The 19916-nt window shown below is 43.1% G+C and overlaps 1 protein-coding gene across 3 annotated transcripts in view; it reads right to left on the bottom strand.

Annotated features, from left to right (window-relative positions):
• The window catches only part of ZNFX1 (zinc finger NFX1-type containing 1), a 25476-nt gene extending 5575 nt beyond the window's left edge, over positions 1–19901 (bottom strand). Inside the window, exons 1-12 of one of the 3 annotated variants that reach the window (XM_032387534.1) lie at positions 19755–19901; positions 18350–18467; positions 17665–17779; positions 13047–14855; positions 8747–8878; positions 7294–7442; positions 6533–6682; positions 5364–5478; positions 3831–4081; positions 2170–2309; positions 974–1128; positions 484–629 (exon numbers count right to left, since the gene is read on the bottom strand). In XM_032387534.1, coding sequence (XP_032243425.1) covers positions 484–629; positions 974–1128; positions 2170–2309; positions 3831–4081; positions 5364–5478; positions 6533–6682; positions 7294–7442; positions 8747–8878; positions 13047–14855; positions 17665–17725 — 3108 coding nt within the window. In that variant the 5' untranslated portion in view covers positions 17726–17779; positions 18350–18467; positions 19755–19901. Of the gene's footprint in view, positions 1–483; positions 630–973; positions 1129–2169; positions 2310–3830; positions 4082–5363; positions 5479–6532; positions 6683–7293; positions 7443–8746; positions 8879–13046; positions 14856–17664; positions 17822–18349; positions 18468–19754 lie in introns of all 3 variants that reach the window. The other 2 variants (XM_032387535.1, XM_032387533.1) reach the window with 2 other exon arrangements.
• Positions 19902–19916: the final 15 nt, after the last annotated feature.

Here is a 19916-nt window from a genome sequence, read left to right as displayed (position 1 = left end):
CTCCCTCTCCCACTCCCCCTGCTTGTGTTCCCTCTCTCGCTGTCTCTCTCTCTGTCAAATAAATAAATAAAATCTTTAAAAAAAAAAAAAAAAGAAGAAGCCTGATTTTTATATTAAGTCAATGGAAAATCACTGGAGGGTCTTAAGCTGTAGAGTGACATGATCTGATTTCCTTTTTTTTTTTAATATTCACGGCTCCTTTATAAAGAATGGATTAGAGGAAGGCAAAAATGGAAGTAGGGGAACAGGAAGCATACTGTTTGAATAGTCCACTTAAAAGGCCAATGTAGATTATAAAAGTAGCAGAGGGAAGAGATAAAATGAATGACACTACCTCTGAAATATACCCCAAATCTAAGAGCACTTGCTCTTAGATTGAATATGGAAGGTGAGGGAAAGAATCACAGAAAGCCACTAAGCTTGAGGACTGGTGAGTGCACCCCTCAGTCCTCTGTCTTCATCTTCTAGGGGCTCCTGCCCTACCTGCTGGTGGTCCCCAATCAGAATGAGGTGCTGGCAAGCTTTGCTCAGTGTGGCAATGGTGTGGGCCTCGAGGACTTCAGCAGCCTCTTCCACAATGACAATCCGAGGCTCCACCTTCTGCAGAATCTGACGGTATTTGGCAGCACCTGGAGTCAAGAGAGAAGAGGCTCCCTGAGCTCAGTCACTGGACCCTGTGACAACTGAGCCCTCACATTCACCAGGGCCGTGCTGACCACTGAATGAGAGAACAAGTGCTGCTGGGTGGTCTCCAGAGCATCACCCATGTTGGTCATTGCTGGGGTTCCGAATGCAGCAGGAATAAGTGGGTACATTTCGCCATCAGTTCCCTAAACACAGCTTGCTTTCAGTAGCTTCTCATGGCCTTTTCCCTCTAACCTACTAAAGAAGCTCCTCTTTACCTGTCTTAGTCTGAGAGGAGCTTGGCACCAGGAGTGAACAGCATCAGGTGGAGTTCCCCATGCTTTCTTACCTGTGGTTGTCATTCCTACAACCTGGGCGTCTTTCAGGATGTGCAGGTCTTCCTGGAGCCTCAACTCGGCCATTCTCTCTGCCGATGTGCGGTACTGGCGCTCGTAGTTGAGGATCTTTCGGCGGGTGTCAGCCTGGTACATCTGCAGCCACAGCCTGGGGAATGTGAAGAACCAGAAAGGGGAAGATGTGTGCTCTTTGAGAAGGTGGAGGAACCCTCTTCGGTGTGTATAAAGTGTAACCTAGACCCTCGAGGAGCTTACAGACCAGAGAGAGAGCAGGAAGAGACCCAGGTTTACTGGGACCCAAGAGTCCAACTTGCCCAACAAAAAGATGTGCAGAGACGTGTACATAGGTGGCCAGGAGCTAAGGAGGGGAGTAGGATAAAGAACAGATGTTAAATATTAAGAAGAGAGTAAGGGACTTCAAAAGCTTCAAGAATTTCTCACAAATTCTCCCTGCCCCATCCCTGCCTGAGTCCCCTCCCCTAATTCTCCAGAGTATTGGTTTACAAGTAAAACAAATCGTATCACTACACTACTCTGCTATAAAACATTCCAACGGCTTTTCAATACACTTTGAAAAGTGGCTTTTGATAATCCAGGCTCCTCATCTTTGCTCCATGAGGCCTTGCGGTCAGGCCCCTGCCCACCTCTCTGACCTCGCTTTCCATTTCTCTCTCTGAGACACAGCCATGCTGGCTGCCTTCTTTCCATTTCTCAAACGGCCATACTCCTTCCCAGGTCAAGCCTTTATGCATGTGGTCCCCATAATTTCATCTGCTCCCCATTCCCTGCTGGTCTTGCTAATGTCTACTAATCCTTCAGCTCTTGCCTCCAATGTCACTTTCCTGGATACCTCAGACCAGCTCAGATCTCATGTTAATATTCTTAGCACTCCTTGCTCCTTTCTTTCTTAGTGTTTATGTCCACTTGTAACTTATTATTTGTGCAATTAACTAATTTGTCTCCCTGGATAGACTTTAAGCTCTGTAAGGCTAGAGCCAGGTGTCTTTTTTATCCCATGGCTGCACCCCTAGCACCCAGCTCAGGGGGGGTTTTCAACCAATCATCAGTTAACACTGTTGAAGGTCGGGGTGGAGCGACAGGGGGGTTATGTTCCAGGAACAGAAAAAGAACCCCTTGGGGAAATTACATGAACTGGTTGGGGGGCAGGAGTGGGGAGTGGGCATAATACCTATATAGCTGCCATCGAGAATTCAGGTCCAGCTGCCAAACATCCTGGATTTCATTGGCCTCGGCCTCAGTCATGGTGTTCAGTTTGCGAAGTTCAACCTTCACTTTCTTCTTCATTTTCTTTTTCTGGCTGCGCTGGGTCTGTGGACATCAATACCAGCCAGGGTTACCATCTGAGCAGAGGTGGGCCCAGTTCTAAGACCAAGGTGGGGGCCAGAGCACATTAAATATGGGAGCCGCCACCTCAGAACTTCTCTGACTGTCTCACACTCTCCCAACACATACCCCACTGCAGAGTGGCTAAATGAGGGCTCTGGAGTCAGTCTGCCTGGGTTCAAAGCCTCATCTACCTCTTATTAAATTGTGGGACCTAGAGTAAGTTACTCAACCTCTATGTACCTCAGCATCCCCTTCTCTAAAATGAGAATAATAACGGTACATCTTCACAGGGCTGCTGAACTGACTGAAGGAATAAATACATGGAAAGCACTTGGAATACTGCTGATGCTAGTTATCACTGAACGTCTTTTGACCACACTATTTCTCATTCCTAAAACACATGTCACCAAAGTAGTAGACACTGAGTCTTGTTGAATGTCGTACAGGGCCTGCTAAGATGGTCTTAACGCCATCATAGTACCTTCAACAAGTGGGTGAAAGGCACCATTTAGGGGAAAGTACTCTCCCCTGGCTCTGTACTAAGTCTGAGGCCATGAGCCTTTAGAAGGATTGGCATGAAAGATGGATGTCACAGTATTATGTACCTTCCCCCCACCTCAAAACCAAACAAATCAACTCCTCCTAAGGCCATGTGGCAGAGAGATGCCCAATGCATAACTCAACATGCTGGGATCAGACTCCATCCATCATGTACAGTGATGGTGAACTGAACTAGAGAATCAGGTTCAAAGCTAGGAGCCCAATGAAAATTGCACCTAGTCAAAGTTGCCTTTGAAAGTCCCTTAAATCATCAGTGGAGGTCAGGAAATGTTATTTTGAGTATCTGGTCCTCTACTGTCAAAGCAATGCATGGTAAATTCTGAGGACCTATTGATTCTACCAAAGGAAGGACCAGAGGGAAAGTCTGGGTGTTCACACACCATTCTGGCTTTAAGAAAAACATCAAATTCCAGGGTGAATGAAGGACGAGTCTTCCATCCAGGCTGTACAGTTTGCTTCATTCTGCTTTACTTGAATTCTCTAAAGTCTTAATGTATTGTTCATAGGCTTATTTGTACTTGAGAAGGTAATATCCACGAAAGCACCAAGCACTGAGGTCCTAAGTGTTTGATCTGACCCACATGTGAAGCATTTTTCCAAAAGTTCAAGAGAAGCATTTGGTTACCTGCTTCCTGTTTTTCTAAGTTGGAATTTCTTGCCAAGGCCCCTCTGAAAGAACGTAATTTGTATACTCTTGGGAACTGGACCCATCTTATACTATGGTTAAGTTGTAAATTGGGCAAATTAAGTTAACTGTGAGGACAAGGTGAATACACTGCTGTAACAGAAGTAGGTGAAAACAAGGGGCTGCAGTTCTAATCACAACAGATGTTCTCAGGCCTGTTTCAGAAGAGTCTAACCCCCACCCAACTGGCAGTAGTAACTGAACTCCCATTTCCCATTCTGTTAGGGCTTCCAGAGGACACGAGCAGGTGAGTTTACCTCCCACTCTCCTGCGGTCTGCTCCTGCCCAGCTGTTGTCCCAGGGCCATAGTTGTCTAGCCTCATGGCCAGAAGCACTTTAGCCAACTCGTGGACTGCCCCACTCTCTTCCTTCTTCCGCCGCCGGGGCCTCACCACCTCTTCCTCCTCAATCACCCGGTCTGCTTGAATTAGGTCAGCCTCCTCTGCAATCTCAATCAGTGAACCCTCCTCTTCCCCTTCTTCTTCCTCCTCTTCCCCTTCTGCCTGGGCTAGGAGGAAAGCAGGCAGGACAGTGGTGAAACTCTTGAAGCCAAACAATAGCAGAGGGCACTTACAAGAGCTCAGATGCATGAAGACATTCTCAAGGGGTTTAAGTGGTTACCTCTAGCAGGCGAAACTGGGGGAAATGAGGGTTAGGGGAGGGAGACTTAGATACTTTTTCGTTATATTTTTAAATACCATATAAATGTATTCCTTTTTTTTTAGATTTTATTTACTTGAAAGAGAGCGAGCAAGAGAGAAGGAGCAGGGGGAGGGGCAGGAGAGGGAGAAGCAGACTCCCTGCTGAGCAGGGAGCTGGACACGGGGCTTCATCCCAGAACTCTGGGATCATGACCTGAGCTGAAGGCAGACGCTTAACCAACTGAGCCAACCAGGCACCCCTAAAGATATCCCTTTTTAAGAAAGGTTTTACTTATGTCAAATACACGAAAGAGATATGCAACGTAAATGGGCAATTTAAAAGATAATAAAAGTTCGTAAAATGAACATCCAGGTACCTCACACCCAATTTAAGGAGAAAATCACCCATTTCTTGAAGACCATTAGGGGCCCGTCTAACCTGAATTTTATTGCTCATACGTTGCCCCCCACCTTTCTTTTAAAATAACTTTACCATATATATAATAAATACACACCTCTAAACAACACATCATCTAGTTTTGGCTTTTTTTTTCCTACTTTTTTGAACTCTATACCAAAGGAATAATATTGTGTATATTTTCCTACAGCTTGCTTTTTCCATTCAGCCTGTTTCTGAGATTCATACATTGCCATATATACAGTGACTCATTCCTTTTCACTGTTGTACAGTATTTCATGATCTGAATGGACAGTAATTGATCCATCTGTTGTACAAATGTTGATGAACATTTGAGTTCTTTCTATTTTTTTCTATTATTACAAAGTGGTTGTGCAAATTAATATCCCCCTTAGCAGAGTTCCTACTGCTCCATGTTCTGATTTATCAGTGTGGGGTTATAGCAAACTTTAAAATTTTTGCCAATCCAGTACATAACAGCATCTCATTGTGGTTTTAGCTCCTCTCATTTCTAATGAGCACTCTTTGTATGTTTACTGACCGTTAGAATTTCCTATTTTGTGATGTGCTTGTAAAATGTCTTTTATCTATTTTCCTATCAAGCTATTACTTGTCTCTCTCTGATTGATTATCACTCTTTATACATTCTAGGTATTACTTTTGAGTTTTACTCTCTGGTCTTTACCATATTCCACCTTAAGATGTCATTCTAGGTAGACATGCATTCTTACCTGTATTTTCAGGTCCTGCTGGAGCAACATTTTGGGTGAAAGAGCCAACACCCAGACCCAGCCATTCCAGCATCATGGAATGCTTCCAGTCCTGGAAGCAAATCCATTCGCTATCCTGAGGAAGGAATAATTATCAGTCACGAGAATTCTATGACAACCAGTGTAAAAGGAAAGGCTTCTGTGAAGGATCAAAAGTAGTTCCCTTAAAATTTAGAGGCTGTAAGTTGGCAACCCTTGGGCAAATGGATCATTAAATACGACTTGCATAGAATTTTAAAAATAAAAATTTCCTCTCTTGATAAAATCGGGATCTATGGCAGCAATGAGCCTACATTCAAGAATGGCAACAAATGTCTGGAAATGGGTTGCCACCACTTCTTTTCCAGTCTGCCAAGCCCTCTCTACTTTCCAATGTCTCATATCTAGTCGTTTATGGATCCTGACTGACCCCTTCAGGCTTCTGGGTATGTAACCCTAGAAGTCAACAACTCATTGATAAGAGAGCTACCATTTCACTGGGTTCCTGGCCAGCCACTTTACAGAAATCATGTCAGTTAGTCCTTAGAATATCCTTTGAAAGCAGGCGTTATTATTACCCCTGTTTGACTGCTGAGAGACCTGAGGATCACACTGGCCAAGGCACAAGTCCATCTGTATGACTGAGGTCTGCTTACTTCAAGGCTCTCTAGATGTGCTAGGCTGCCTTGTTATTATTTTGTTTGTTTTATTTAACACTCACTTATAGCATACTAATTAAACTAAGTGGTTTACAAATATTAACTTGCTTATCCAAATAACAATCCCATAAGAATTACATTGATCTAAAAAACTGCCATTTCTGCAAGTCAAATTTACAAATACTGGCAATTTCATATGATTCAACTTACTGTTATTATCATCCCCACTCTATAAAAGAGGAAGCGGGCACAAAAATTTAAGTAACCTGCCTAGAACAAAACCAAAATTCATATCCAGCAAGCTGGCTCCAGAGTCTTGTCTTGCTCTTGACTAGTATACTCAGCCACTTCTCCTCATGAAAAGGTACTTCTCACATTATGGCAGCATCAGATTATCAAAACAGCTTATGTTTTGGATTGCTGCTTCTGCTGGAGACTCGCTCCAAGTACTGAGGCAAGAGAGATGCTTATAGCCCTCAGGATGACCCCTACCTGTACTGGTCCATTCATCAGGCTTTTCCAGTGCTGGGGGGAGATGTATTTCTCCAGGTGCTGTTCCCGTAATACACCGCGCATGGTGCACTCCAGGGTCTGGGCCCCTTCATGCAGCTCTTGCTCTGACTCTTTCATTTGTGTCACAATCTGCCAAGAACAGAAGGAAAGAAATGATGAGGAAGTACCATCATCCCCTGAATTCAGTTCCTGCCGTGAGAGAAAACAAAGCTAAGACAGGAACAGCAAGAAGAGAGAATAAATAAATAGACCAGTCAACAAACCAACTTCCAACCACATTATTGTGGTCTCAAAACCAAAGGATTACTATCCAAAATGTCTAAAAGACTCCTACCAACCAGTAAGAAAAGGAAACAACTAATACAACAGAAAAACAGGCCAAGGATACTGCTGCAGACACTTCTCTCTTTCTTGGTAATAGGAACTCAGAGTTTTGTTTGGGTACACTGCTGCCCAGCTAGAAGATGGGCTGTAAGCTAGGGCTGCTGGTGGTTTGGGGAAGTGGCTTTAAAAGGTCCTGGCAGGGGCTGGGAAGGTTGGTGTGCCCTTTCTGCCCTTTCTCCATCTTGATTATGAGGGCAAAGGTCATACCATGGGACCAGCAGAGTGGACTGTTGGAAGGAACCTGGGTCCTTCACCACTCTGTAGAGTGCCTCCCTATCGTCCCTGGACCGCATACCCAGAGAGACACTGCTCTCTAGCAAATTGAACTATCTCGGATAGCCCCAGCCGGAACTCACACTCATGTAGGCCCTCCGGAGGTGCATGGGGAGGCTACGGCGGAACTCCCGCTTGTTCCTCAGCTCTCTCAGGGTGAACTGCTTCAGGATTTCACTGTTGCTCCTTCCACCTACCCGCACAATGCTGGTCTTCTGACACTTGTAGATGCCTGTGGAGCAAGGTGGAGCACAGCAGAGGTGAGACAAGCTATGCTGGATTCTCTTAGGAGAGAGCTCTATGTGTTTGGGATATTGTCACAGCTGCTCCCTTAGGGAACAAGCTGATGCTTACAGGAATCTACCCCAGAGATGAAAGACCTGCAGAGCCGTAGTGCGGTGCTTAAGAACATAGGCTTTAGAATCAGACAACTGGGGACCCAAATCTTGATTTCACCACTATTGCTATGTAAACTACGGCAAGTTACTTAACTTGAGCTCCAGTTCTTCATCTGTGATTTGAAGACAGAAGTACTTTCCTTATAGGGCTATGGTCTGGATAAATGAGAGAGCATCTATATAGCTCCCAGGCAGGTCCTGGCACAAGGCAAGCACTTAGTAAATGTTCTCTATTATTCACTCTACAGGTATTTGCTGATTGGTCATTGTGTGCCAAGCATGTGCTAGGTTCTTAAGATATAGCTTAAGACTCAGTTCCTAATTTGTTCTCATGTCTCGCAGTCTGGCAGAGAAGATACACATTAAACAGTTTATCATAATAGCAATGAGTACAGTAAAGACTATAAGCTCATGATGCTGTAAGTATGTAACAGGGGACCTTACCTAGTTTAGGTGGGTAGTGATCTAATTCTTGAGGGTCTAATATTTAAACTGAGATCCCAAGAATAAAAAAGATTTAATCTAGATTAAAGGAAGATATAGAATGGAAAATATTATAAGGAAAATGAAAAACATATACTTATTCATTCATTAATGCAATTAGTATTTTTTTGAGTACCTAGTATGTGCCAGAATCTATGAATATAGCAAAAAATGGGACCATCCCTCACAGTTTTTAGAGTCTAGGGTAAAAACACATATAATAAATTGTTACATACGTATTAAGTTTCTGAAGAAAAAATACAAAAGGAGACTTAACCTTGTCTGGGGGCAATTGGGAGTCTACTTGAAGAGAGATTTAAGGTGACACCTGAAGAATGAATTGGAGCCAACCAGGCTAGATGAGGTCAAGATGGAGAGAGAGGGAGAGAGAAAAATGTGCCTTCTAGGGAGGGGAAAACAGTATGGTCCAAGGGAGAAGCTGGAAGAACTGAAGACAACTGGTGTTGCTGGAGTTAGGGAGAACAAAGGAAGAGGTAGGAGATAATGCTCAGAATTAGGCTGGAGCAGACCACACAGAGCCTTGCAGGTCATAGAAAGGACTATGGACTTAGTTCAAAGACAATAAAAAGCTACCGAAGTTGCTGATAGTTCAATTATAAATGTCTTGATGGAGAACAATTTGGCCTAGACTTACCTTCCAGAAACTGGTCCAAAGCATGATTAGTGTAGCATACAACCAAGATCGGGAATTTCTGGACGCTAATTTGCCAGACAGGCTCGTTGGTTAGAAGCGCCTGAACAATTTTTAGACCCACGTAGGTTTTGCCTAGAAAACAAGAAAACAGGAGAGTTAAAAAAAAATTAAAGACTTCCTAGAAGGAGTAATTAATTATTTACAGCAAATTATTATTTTATTTTCTTTTTAAAGATTTCATTTATTTATTTGACGGAGAGATATATAGCGAAGAGCAGGAACACAAGCAGGGGGAGTGGGAGAGGGAGAAGCAGGCTTCCCTCGTTGAGCAGGAAGCCTGATGCGGGGCTCGATCCCAGGACCCTGGGATCATGACCTGAGCCGAAGGCAGACGCTTAATATTGAGCCACCCAGGAGCCCCAGCAAATTATTATTTTAAAAAATTTAAACTGAGATTGTTTAAAATCCAAGAAGCACAAATGGGTATATAACAAAAAGCCCCCATGCTCTTCTGCCCCCAGCCACCCAGTTCCTCTCTTGGAAGCAACCAATATTACCAGTTTTTTGTGTCACTTTCCAGAGTTAGTCATACTTTGCAAATGCAAACAAGTAAGAACACAGTCTTTCTCTAGCCTTCCCTTTTTTTTTAAATGGAAATAGTTGCAGACTATTTTCACTATTCTACATCTTGCTTTTTTCACTTAATGTACCTTGAAGATAGTTCTCTATCAGCACATAAAAAGAATCCCCCCTCCCCTGTCTCTTTTTTCACAGCTGTAAGATATTTTTTAGCCAGTACCCTCATGCAATAAATTATTTAGAAATGCTTTCTATATATCACAATAGACTTGCCTTTGTGATAGGAGGGGAAAACTCAAAGAAATCAATATTGAAGGTAGAGTTACAGACTCATTCGTAAATGGCCAATAATTAATTAAGTCTACAAACAGCTAAATTCTTACTCTGTGTCAGGCTGAGAAGGTAGCTACTGTCCTGGTAAAACTCAGAGTAAGTGAGGAAGCAACAGAAGAAAATCAAAGATTTCAGTATAGCAAGATAAATAACAATTTCCTTCCTTTTTTTCCTTCAAATAATAAGTACTGAGTGCCTAATACATGTCAGGCACTGGGTTAGGTGCAAGAAATAGGAGAGTCAGCAAAACAGCCACGGTTCTTATCTTCCTGGAACGTACAGACTTGCAGAAGAAAAAGATATCAATCACACAAACAAATGTAAAATCATAAAGGTGGGAAATGAGAAATACACAGTACCCCCCAAAAAAATAATTGGGATTTTGGCCTAGTCGATGAGGTTAGAAGAGACTTCCCTGGGGAAGTGAAAACGGAGTTAAGAGTGGGCAAGAAGGAACAGGGATGGGGCTGCCATCTTCCAGGTAAGTAAAGACTGAGGCTTGGCTTCAGCAGTAGAGATGAGATAAGGAGGCAGACCGGGGAGAAGTTTCAGACGTTAACATCGATTGGAACTTGATGATGGTTTGGTTAGGGTGGAAGCAGAAAAGGAAAACTAGGTATCTGGTTACAGGACTGGATGGATAAGGATACCTCAAGAGGAAAGAAAATCTCTATAATTCAATATTTACTCTATCTCCTCCTACTACTTCCTTCCCCTTAGAATGGGTACTTTTTGGGATTTCCACCTCAAAAATGACTCCCCTTATTACTTCCCCCTCATATTCACAGGTATGCTCTTTCCTAATAACCATTTAGGTGTGTGACCTAAGCAAGCCTGAAATTATTACTATACTTGGAACTAAAGTATACTTGGAACTAAAGTCCTACTTTAAGTGATTAACATTAAGGGAAATTATCTGTAACATGTAGATTTTGAGACAAAACGGCTCCTACAAATCAATAAGAAGCCATTTGAAAAGAAGCCAATCCACAGAAGTAGTAATATAAACAGCTAATAAACTCAAGAAAGGATATTTAATCTCATTCTTCATTAAACAAATACATATTAACTACTGTGATATACATTTCCAGGGGACAATTTGGCAAGATCTATTAAAATTACAAATTTACATATTCTTTGATCAAGTTAGGAATTTCTCTTTTGCATTTATTTTGTTTGCATATGAAATGACTCACAAATAAGGCTATTCATTGAAATGTTATTTATATTAATAAATCTTTCCACATGGGACTGGTTAGATTATTCCATTGCATGGAATATTATGCAGTCATAAACAAGAGCTACTACTAGTTACCAATATGAAAAGATCACCAAGATATTTTATAAGTGGACAAAGCAACATGCACAAGAGTGTTTCTAGCACAGTGGGTTAAAAAAAAATAAGGGGTGGGGTGCCGAGGAGCTGGCTCAGTCAGTGAAGCATGTGACTTGGTCTCAGATTGTGGGTTCGAGCCCCACAGTGGATGTGGAGATTACTTAAAAATAAAATCTTTAAGGGGCGCCTGGGTGGCACAGTTGGTTAAGCATCCAACTCTTGGTTTCAGCTCAGGTCATGCTCTCAGGGTCATCAGATTGAGCCCTGAATTGGGCTCTGTGCTCAGCGTGGAGTCTACTTGAGTTTTTCTTTCCCTCGTCCTCTACCCATCCCCCCTGTTCTCTCTCTCTCCCAATCTCCCCAAAATAAATAAATAAATCTTAAAAAAAAAAAAAAAAAGAGAATCTTTAAAAAACAAAAAAAAGAAAATAGTAAAGGGTAGTAAATATATTCAATTCACGCATTTGCTTGAATATTCATAGAATATCTCTGGAAGGATCAAATAAAATAACAGTTTGCTTTAGGGAAGGGAACTGAGTGGAATAGTAAGAGGAAGGAGACTTTTTAAAAACTTTGAACCATTTTTTATTAAAACTAAAAACAGGGGCATCTGGGTGGCTCAGTCAGTTGAGCAGCTGATTCTTGATTTTGGCTCAGGTCATGATCTCGGGGTCCTAGAATTGGGGCCCCACGTCGGGCTCCGCACTTGGCGGGGAGTCTGCTTAAGGATTCTCTCTCTCCCTCTGTCCCCCCCCACCAACGTGCTCTCTCTCTAAATAAATAAATAAATCTTAAAACAAACCAAAAACATAAAAACTAATGGGCCAAAATTTTTAACCTTGCAGATCAGCAAAAAAGACTGGTAACAAGATTGGAAAGGATGTAAGGAAATGGAAACACTAGTTCATTCTTGGTGGAAGTATAAACTGGTAATCATCTTTTTTTTTTTATTTCATCTATTTGAGAGAGAGAGAGCACACAAGCAGGGGGGAGGGGCAGAGGGAGACGCAGACCCCATGCTGAGCAGGGAGCCCGACACAGGACTCGATCCCAGGACTGTGGGATCATGACTTGAGCCAAAGGCAGACGCTTAACCAACTGAGCCACGCTGGCACCCCTCTTTTTTTTTTTAAGCCTTCAAAGTATCTCTTTAATTATGCATATTTTCCCATTATGTAAGTGTTTCTTACCAGAAAGAACCTTCCACTGGTGCCTGGGTGGCTCGGTCAGTTAAGCGTCTCTCGGTTTAGTTCAGATCATGATCTCAGGTTCCTGAGATCGAGCCTCACATCAGACTCTGAGCCAAGAGAAGTATGGTGTGGTAGATAGGAGAGCCAGGACAAAATGAGCCAGACTGCCTGAGTTCAAGTCCTAGGTCTGTCACTTACCATCTGTATGAATGTCAACATATTATTCAACCTCTCTTTGCCTTAGTTTTTCATCTGTAAAATGGAATTGTTTCTACTTCAGAGTTGTTGAAGATGTAATGAGTTGATACATGGAAAGCATATAAAACACTACTTGGCACATAGTGCTGTTATTATGTATTTGATACTATTCAACATAAAATCAGGGGCACCTAGGTGGCTCAGTCAGTTGGGTGTCCGACTCTTGATTTTGGCTTGTGTCCTGATCTCAGGGTTGTGGGATCGAGCCCCGAGTCAGGCTCTGTGCTTGGCATGGAGTTTCCTTGTCCCTCTCCCTCTGCTCCTCCCCCTGCTTGTTCTCGCTCTCTCAAATAAATAAAATTTTTTTAAAAATTAAGAAGTAAATAGAAAACCAAATAAAAATTAATATAGCCTTTGACGAAGCAAAGGTCATGCACCTTCCTAAGTCTGACCCCATAGCAGTCTTCTCTAACCTTGTGATTTTGATTACTATGCATACGAATGGATGCCCACTGGAAAATCACCAGGAACAGCTACTTTATAGATAAGTCTAATGCACATTTTAGGAGAATGTCTCTAATCAAGATACTCTAGAAACCTACAGTCAAGCCTCCCTTGCCTATCTCATAGGGCAGATGTCATGTGGTCTGAAAAATTCTCTTACCTGTTCCAGGAGGACCTTGAATAATAGCCAGTTCCCTTGTGAGAGCAAACTGCAAGGCTTCCATTTGAGAGTCATCCAGCTTCAAGGCTTCTTTTGAGGGCCACTGGATGGGGTCTAAGACATTCACTCTGGCATGTCTCAAGCCCTCAGCATTCCTCAGAGATTCTCCAGTGGCCGAGGGATTCTTTATTAAGGGAGTGAAATCATATCTACCCCCCATTAGCAAGTACCGTGGCTCCTTCACGTAAGAGTCACATTCCACAATGTTCCTCTGGAAGGGGACGTCTTCCTCCTGGACCTCCTGGAGTCCTTCTAGGACATGCCTATAGGCCTCAAAGTATGCAGTTGTCTCCACCATGAGGAAAGAGTCAGATGGCTGGACCTCTGCTAGCAACTGTTGGCTCTGCTCATTGAAGGAGAGTTGAACAATTCCTCGGCAGAGATCTTCCTGCTCCCGGTTAGACACAGTGGCAAAAAGAAATGTTTCAAAGTTGTCCTTGGACATGCACACCAAAGATCCATAGAGCAATCGCTTGGAATTCTGCCAGCGAACAAACTTGAGTGGTTTTGTGTCAAACTGCACCTTGTAGACAATGCCTGATGATGAACACACGGGGGTGATAATCCTGGTATCAAAGTAGATTCGGATGTCATCAAACTTTCTCTTCCTCAGGCCTTGGTCTTCAAAGCTTTGGAGAAGTTCCAAAATGCCTTCTCGCAGGGGTCTAACAAAATCTTCTCTCAAGAGTCGGAAGTGGGTATCCAGATAGATAGCAGTGCTTTCATATTTTCCAGTAATGATGTTGGGACGAAGGAATGGCCTCTCATCCAAGTGCACTTCATTGTAAGTAGGGTAAATGGGCATGGTCCTGTAGCTCTCAACATGGTCTTCTGCCTCACGCTGCACTAATGTGTAGGTGTCCACTTTTAAAGTGCCCTCTCGCCTCTTTTCCTGCAGATGTTCAATGATGGTCTGCACCTTTTCCAGGTTCTTCTCTGTCTCCTCTTCTATGTCAACCCCAGAGGCTCTCAAAGCATTCAGAGAAGCTGGCAGGAGGGAAATGAGCATGGAAGTTTCCTGCACAGAGCTGGCGGGGAAGACACTTACAAGATCCTGGAGGAGGGAGATGATGTTGCTTATGTGTTCTGGATACTGGTTTCGAATATCAGGGATGGGCTCAGTGATCATCCCTACCACGTAAGTCGGCAGGCAGACTTTGAGGAATTTGGAGTTCTTCAGTATGCCCAGGACATGAAGAACGCTCTGGCGGTCCATTTTAGAACTGCAAGCCTTCCGAAGAACCTGGCAGATGAGCTCAAGGAAGCTGGATTTCATAACAGAATGAGACAGGAGCTCTTTCAGCCCTACACTTGTAGCAAGAGTGATGACCACCTCAGAAGGGTCTTTCTGCAGAAGATTTTCTAGGAATTTGTAGCCCAGTTTCTTCACCTGCTGTGGCTGTTCTGAAGGCTTCTGGTGGGGGGTCCGCCACTGCTGGAAGTTTTCATCAGACCATGATGGTCTGTGATTCCTTCCCTCCTGGTTGCCACTTCTCCGCCTAGCATCATTTTCCTGACCACGTCTTTGGCCTCTAGGTTCATCACTGGTGTGCCCCTCATGGCTTCTCCTTCCCTGATGTGGGTTCCTGCCCATAGCTCCAAACCTTTCTTCTCTCTGCCGTACAGGAACAGCATGGTTGGTGGCCCTAGGATGCCTTCCGGGCTGGTTGGCTCCTCCTCTGAGAGCACTGGCTGGTGGGTTATTGGCCTGATTTCTAGCTCTTGGTGGTAATTCTCCATCTACAGGCCCTAAACACAATGGAAATATTGGGTAAGCACAAAAATGAAGGTGTAAGGAAATCTAATAGAACAACAATGGAAAGACTCTCATTTTCGAAAACAACTAAGGAACTCAGATTTTCTTTGCAGAGAAAGTTTCCTAAAAAGCCATGTAATAAATGTAAAATAGATTACTATGGTTGCTGTATATATTATGAAAACATTGTTTTTTCAGAGGGTGCAAAAGGGAAAAAGAATAAACATCTGCTGGGGCACCTGGCTGGCTTAGTTGGAAAAGCACGCAACTCTTGATCTTGGGGTCCTGAGTTCAAGCCTCACGCTGGATGTAGAGATTACTTAAATAAATAAAACTTAAAAAAACCAGAATAAACATTTTTTGAGTGCCTAATACATACTAGAGAATAAATACGTGCAGTATCTCATTTAGTCCTCATAAGCTAGGATTGTTTCAGAGGATCAAAAAGATTAGCTCATTGCTTCTAGTTTTTTGCCAATACCAAATGATTGCCAAAACATGAGTTCCACAGCCAAACAGATCTGGTTCAAATCTCATCCTCGATACTTCCTCACTGTATAACCTTGGCCAAATCGCATAATTTCTCTAAGCCTAAGTATCTATGTGGGTGTAAATATTAAATATTTATAAGATGCTTAGTAGAGTACCTGACACATAAAAAGTTCTCATTACTAGCAGCACTAATACTACTTTTCTATTGGGAATACCCTATTGACTTCTAGAGTCACTGGTTCTACCACTAAACAATTATGTCACAGGCGACAGAGCCATCAAGTGGGATAAAGTTACAAGAGAAATGCTTCTTGAAATTTGTCCAGCATCAGATGGCAAAGGGGATGGTGGGGCTTCCTTTACCAAGATGTTTTTGAGCTAATTAATACGTTGAAAAGGAAACAAAAATGAAACTGAACTTCTGTTTTAGGAAACTCAAAAATGAAACTTAAGTTTTTCTCCCTTCTGAAGCACAAGTTCATCCACATAGTATTATCTACTACCAACCCTCAGACAAGAAGTTGTTGGGGGAGGGAGGAGATACACCCAGTCCACACATGAAAGTTAACATCACCCTGTGGATAAAGCTGAACTTGTTTTCCTTAATCTGCCACACAATTCTTTTTTAAGATTTTATTTATTTGACAGAGAGAGACACAGCGAGAGGGAACATAAGTAGGAGAGGGAGAAGCAGGCTTCCCGCCGAGCAGGGAGCCCAATGCGGGGCTCGATCCCAGGATGCTGGGACCATGACCCGAGCTGAAGGCAGACGCCCAACAACTGAGCCACCCAGGTGCCCCTTGCCACACATTTAAGTAACTTGGCCAATGTACCCAAACCCAGTTTTTTTCACTTTCCTCTCCTATAAAATTGACAGAGCTGACCCAACTTAGCAGAATTACTTGGGAGATTTAAATACAGGGGCACCTGGGTGGCTCAGTCGTTAAGCGTCTGCCTTCGGCTCAGGTCATGATCCCAGGGTCCTGGGATCGAGCCCCGCATTGGGCTCCCTGCTCGGCAGGAAGCCTACTTCTCCCTCTCCTGCTCCCCCTGCTTGTGTTCCCTCTCTCGCTGTGTCTCTCTCTGTCAAATAAATAAATAAAATCTTTTAAAAATAAATAAATAAATAAAAACAGCAAAATAAGATTGTATACAATGATGTGAAGGTAAAAATGTTATGAACACACATTATAGTCAAGATGATCGTACCATTTCATGACATCAGATGCTAAATCCATTTTTGTACATTTTTTGTTTTGCACTTTGTAGAGAAAATTTTATCGTGACAACATAAAGGAACATTTGATAAAACATAAATACTGTATTACTGAAATCTAAACTTTGTGTTACTTTCTTATTCACTTTTCAAACTCTCAAAGTATCATAAGAAAGTCCTCCTTCTAATAAAACTTGATGTTTTAAAGAATGAAAAACTGTATTGTTTCTCCCACATTCTTCCAACATTCATGCAGCTCATAAAATAAAATTCAAGTTCTTTCTCATCTGTTCCACAGCTAAACTCAGATGACATATTGCAAACTTAGGGAAAACCAAGAATCCTTTTGGTTTTGTTTTAGAAAGTTCTAAGCAAACAATCATCATAGCAATAGTGATGCTTTCAGAACTGCTTTGGTGACTAGGGTTCTAGACACGTTATCACATACACATCCACTAGCCATGTATGAATGTTAAGAATATTAGACATGGCTAGTCTGATAAACACGTGTAAAACAACACATGTAACTTTGAAGACCTAATACCAAAAATAGGGTAAATATCTCATTAAAATTTCTTTATACTGATAACACCTTAACATAATATTTAAATATTTGGGGGAACAGGTAAAAATACGGAAATTATTAAAGTACTATAATAATAAAATATATGCATTCAATTATTACAATAAAATGACATTATCTGGATATATTTATTTAAATAGGTGTTAAATTTTATTAAATTAGTAATAAATTTCAAAAACGGATTTCACCTGTTTCTTTTTGCTTTTTTAATGATGCTACTAGAAAATTAAAGATTACATTTTTGACTTGATTATGTTTCTATTGGGTGGTGTTGCTCTAAACCAGAGTTATTTCCAATTCAGACACCTTATCACTACCTTTGTTAAAGTGAACTGTACCCATTCATCAGCTCTCTTAGGGAAAAGAGAAGGCTATTTATTTTTCAGAATCATTCATGCTATGGCTAAGGAATAAGTCATTCTTTACTTGAGAGATGCTGTCAATCTTAGATGGGCCTGCTCATTCATACAGAACTCAATTTCCTTACCATTAGGTAGAAAATCTTGCTCACCTCTGTGGTTAGTATAGGGATTCCTTGGCCGGGCCTCCAAGCAAGGTCTTCTGTCCTCCATGTCTGAGTTACTCGAATTCCTTCACGTTCACGTTACTTTCAGTTATCTGGAAATCTGCACAGAGTGAGAGAGATCAGGGTCCTTGAAATACAGCATCTAGCAGAAAAAAACCCAAAATAGCATCAAGCCAATCCTTCTGCCTCTACATCTTAATGATCTGTTAACTAAGAGTTAAACACAGATTTAATCATGGGCACGAGTGTTCAACTCTGTGAATGCCCAAATATGACATAAAATGTTAAGTTCACAATTTAGATGATTTCAAATTTCCCCTTCTCTTTATCCTTGCACTTCATTGGGGTAGAAGGAATTATCAATTCCCATTCAAAACTACTATTTGGTTTATGCCTTTAGTCAAGTTACTTAATCAGTTGCTAGGATTCATTTTCCTCTCCCATAAAGCAGACAAATATTGTTTCCAGGACAGAAAGTAGTACATTTCCGTTAATCCAAAAACGATGTATTCACCATCCCACCCAGCATTTCTATTATACAGTATTCTATAGCTTACAGTATTCTATAGTTTGTAAATAATTAGTGAGCAGTTATCCCTTATCCTATTCTTTGGAATGCAGCCAAACTGATTAAGCCCTCTATTCTACTGAATCAAGAGAAGGAAATTACATGTTTCAATAACCAGAGGCTTAGCCTCTACGGGATGCTGTTTCCCCAGGATCAGCTAGAAGTCTGTAGTTCTTTCCTTCTCCTCTTTCTTCTACTTTGAAGGTTTTTGACAGTGATCCTATAAGAGGAAGAGGAAGCCCCTTTAAGGGAACTTCTTAGTACAACTCACACACATCATATGACCTGGGGCTAGGGAAAGAGTGGGTGACTCAGAGTCCTCAGCAAAGGGATTTCTGAGACTGTCCCTCTCACTGAGTTTTAAAATATTCATAGTTGGAAACTGTGAATAGAGTTGGCATTATTTGAGGAGTAGCTTTTATCCTCATCAGAAAAAGGAGTCCTTTTCCTTCCTGCTGGGAATATTGTGGGTGAGCCTCTTTCCTCATCATATCAAACCTAGCTCTCAAGTGCAGATTCAGTATTTTGGTTTTGGGGGTTTTTTTTCCTTAATTAAAAAAAAATTCTGAGGAGAAAATGCCTTCTTTCTCTTGTTGAAAAATACTAAAATAGAAACTCAGAAATTTTCTGGGATGAAAGAAATGGGAAAAAACAAAAAAGAAAGCAAAGGGAGGAGCAAAGAGAACAGGAAATGCCATGGAAAAAAGGCAGACTAAAGTGGGTCTCTTTGGGAGTCAAGGCCTAAAAGGGCAGGAAGAAGAAAATCAGTGATGGCCAAGCTGGTAGAGGGGTCAAATCAGAGGAGAATGGTAATTATCAGAGTGAGGGGAAGGGAAGAGACTGAAACGCGCAGCCAGAGGTGGGTATCAGGGGAATTCTCCAGGGTCCCTAGAGGGTAGTAGAAGGAAGAATGGAGGAATCACTGGCACCCAGGAGCCCAGGGGGTCCTGATGGAAGTATCAGGGGGTCGAGGGGGAGTCAGGGCCGTGCGGTAGCATGAACAAGGTGCCATGGCTAGGCTGGGCCGGGAATGGCAGGGGAGGTAGGGGAGCCTTCAGAAGAAGAGGGTCGGGCTGAGCTCAGCTGGGGGGGGGGGGGGGTGTAAGTAGGGAGGGGGCGTGCAGGTGCTGAGGGTGCTTCCTAAAGCTGGGGGTGAAGAAGGCGATGGCAGGTCAGGACAGACGAAGATGAAGGGGGCGGCTGGGGCAGAAAGCGAGGGCAGAGATGGAGGTGGGGGGCAGAACTATCTGAGGGGATCAGAGGCAGAGGTGGCGATGGGGGCGCCGAGAGGGCAATGGGGCTCTGAGGGGGGCACCTAGGACTCTGAGATGGATGATGGGGAGACGGGGCGCCGAAGGGGTGGCGGGGTACTGAGGAGGCGGCGGGGATGCTGAGGCGAGTACGGGGCGCCGGGGAGAAGCGGCGGCAGAGGCAGTGGCGGGCGGCGCGGGCGCCGGGGGTCGCTGCGGGCAGAAGCAGGTGCGGGGTCGAGGCGGGGATCACTCACCCGGCTCCGGCGCGTCTTCTCGCAGCCGCAGCCTTCGCACTGGTCCTCGGGCCCAGGAAGGTCCGCGGCCCCGCCCGGCGCCGCGCACTTTCGGTTTCCTTTCCCCGCAGACACTGGGCGGGGCGAGGGGCCGGGCGGGCGGCCGGGAGGAGGAGGAGAACT

Source organism: Phoca vitulina, unplaced genomic scaffold, assembly GCF_004348235.1.
Source record: "Phoca vitulina isolate PV1807 unplaced genomic scaffold, GSC_HSeal_1.0 scaffold50, whole genome shotgun sequence".
In the NCBI taxonomy this organism is placed as follows: Eukaryota; Metazoa; Chordata; class Mammalia; order Carnivora; family Phocidae; genus Phoca; species Phoca vitulina.
Note: the sequence above shows the minus strand (reverse complement) of the source record. Positions and strands in the feature narration are given on the sequence as shown.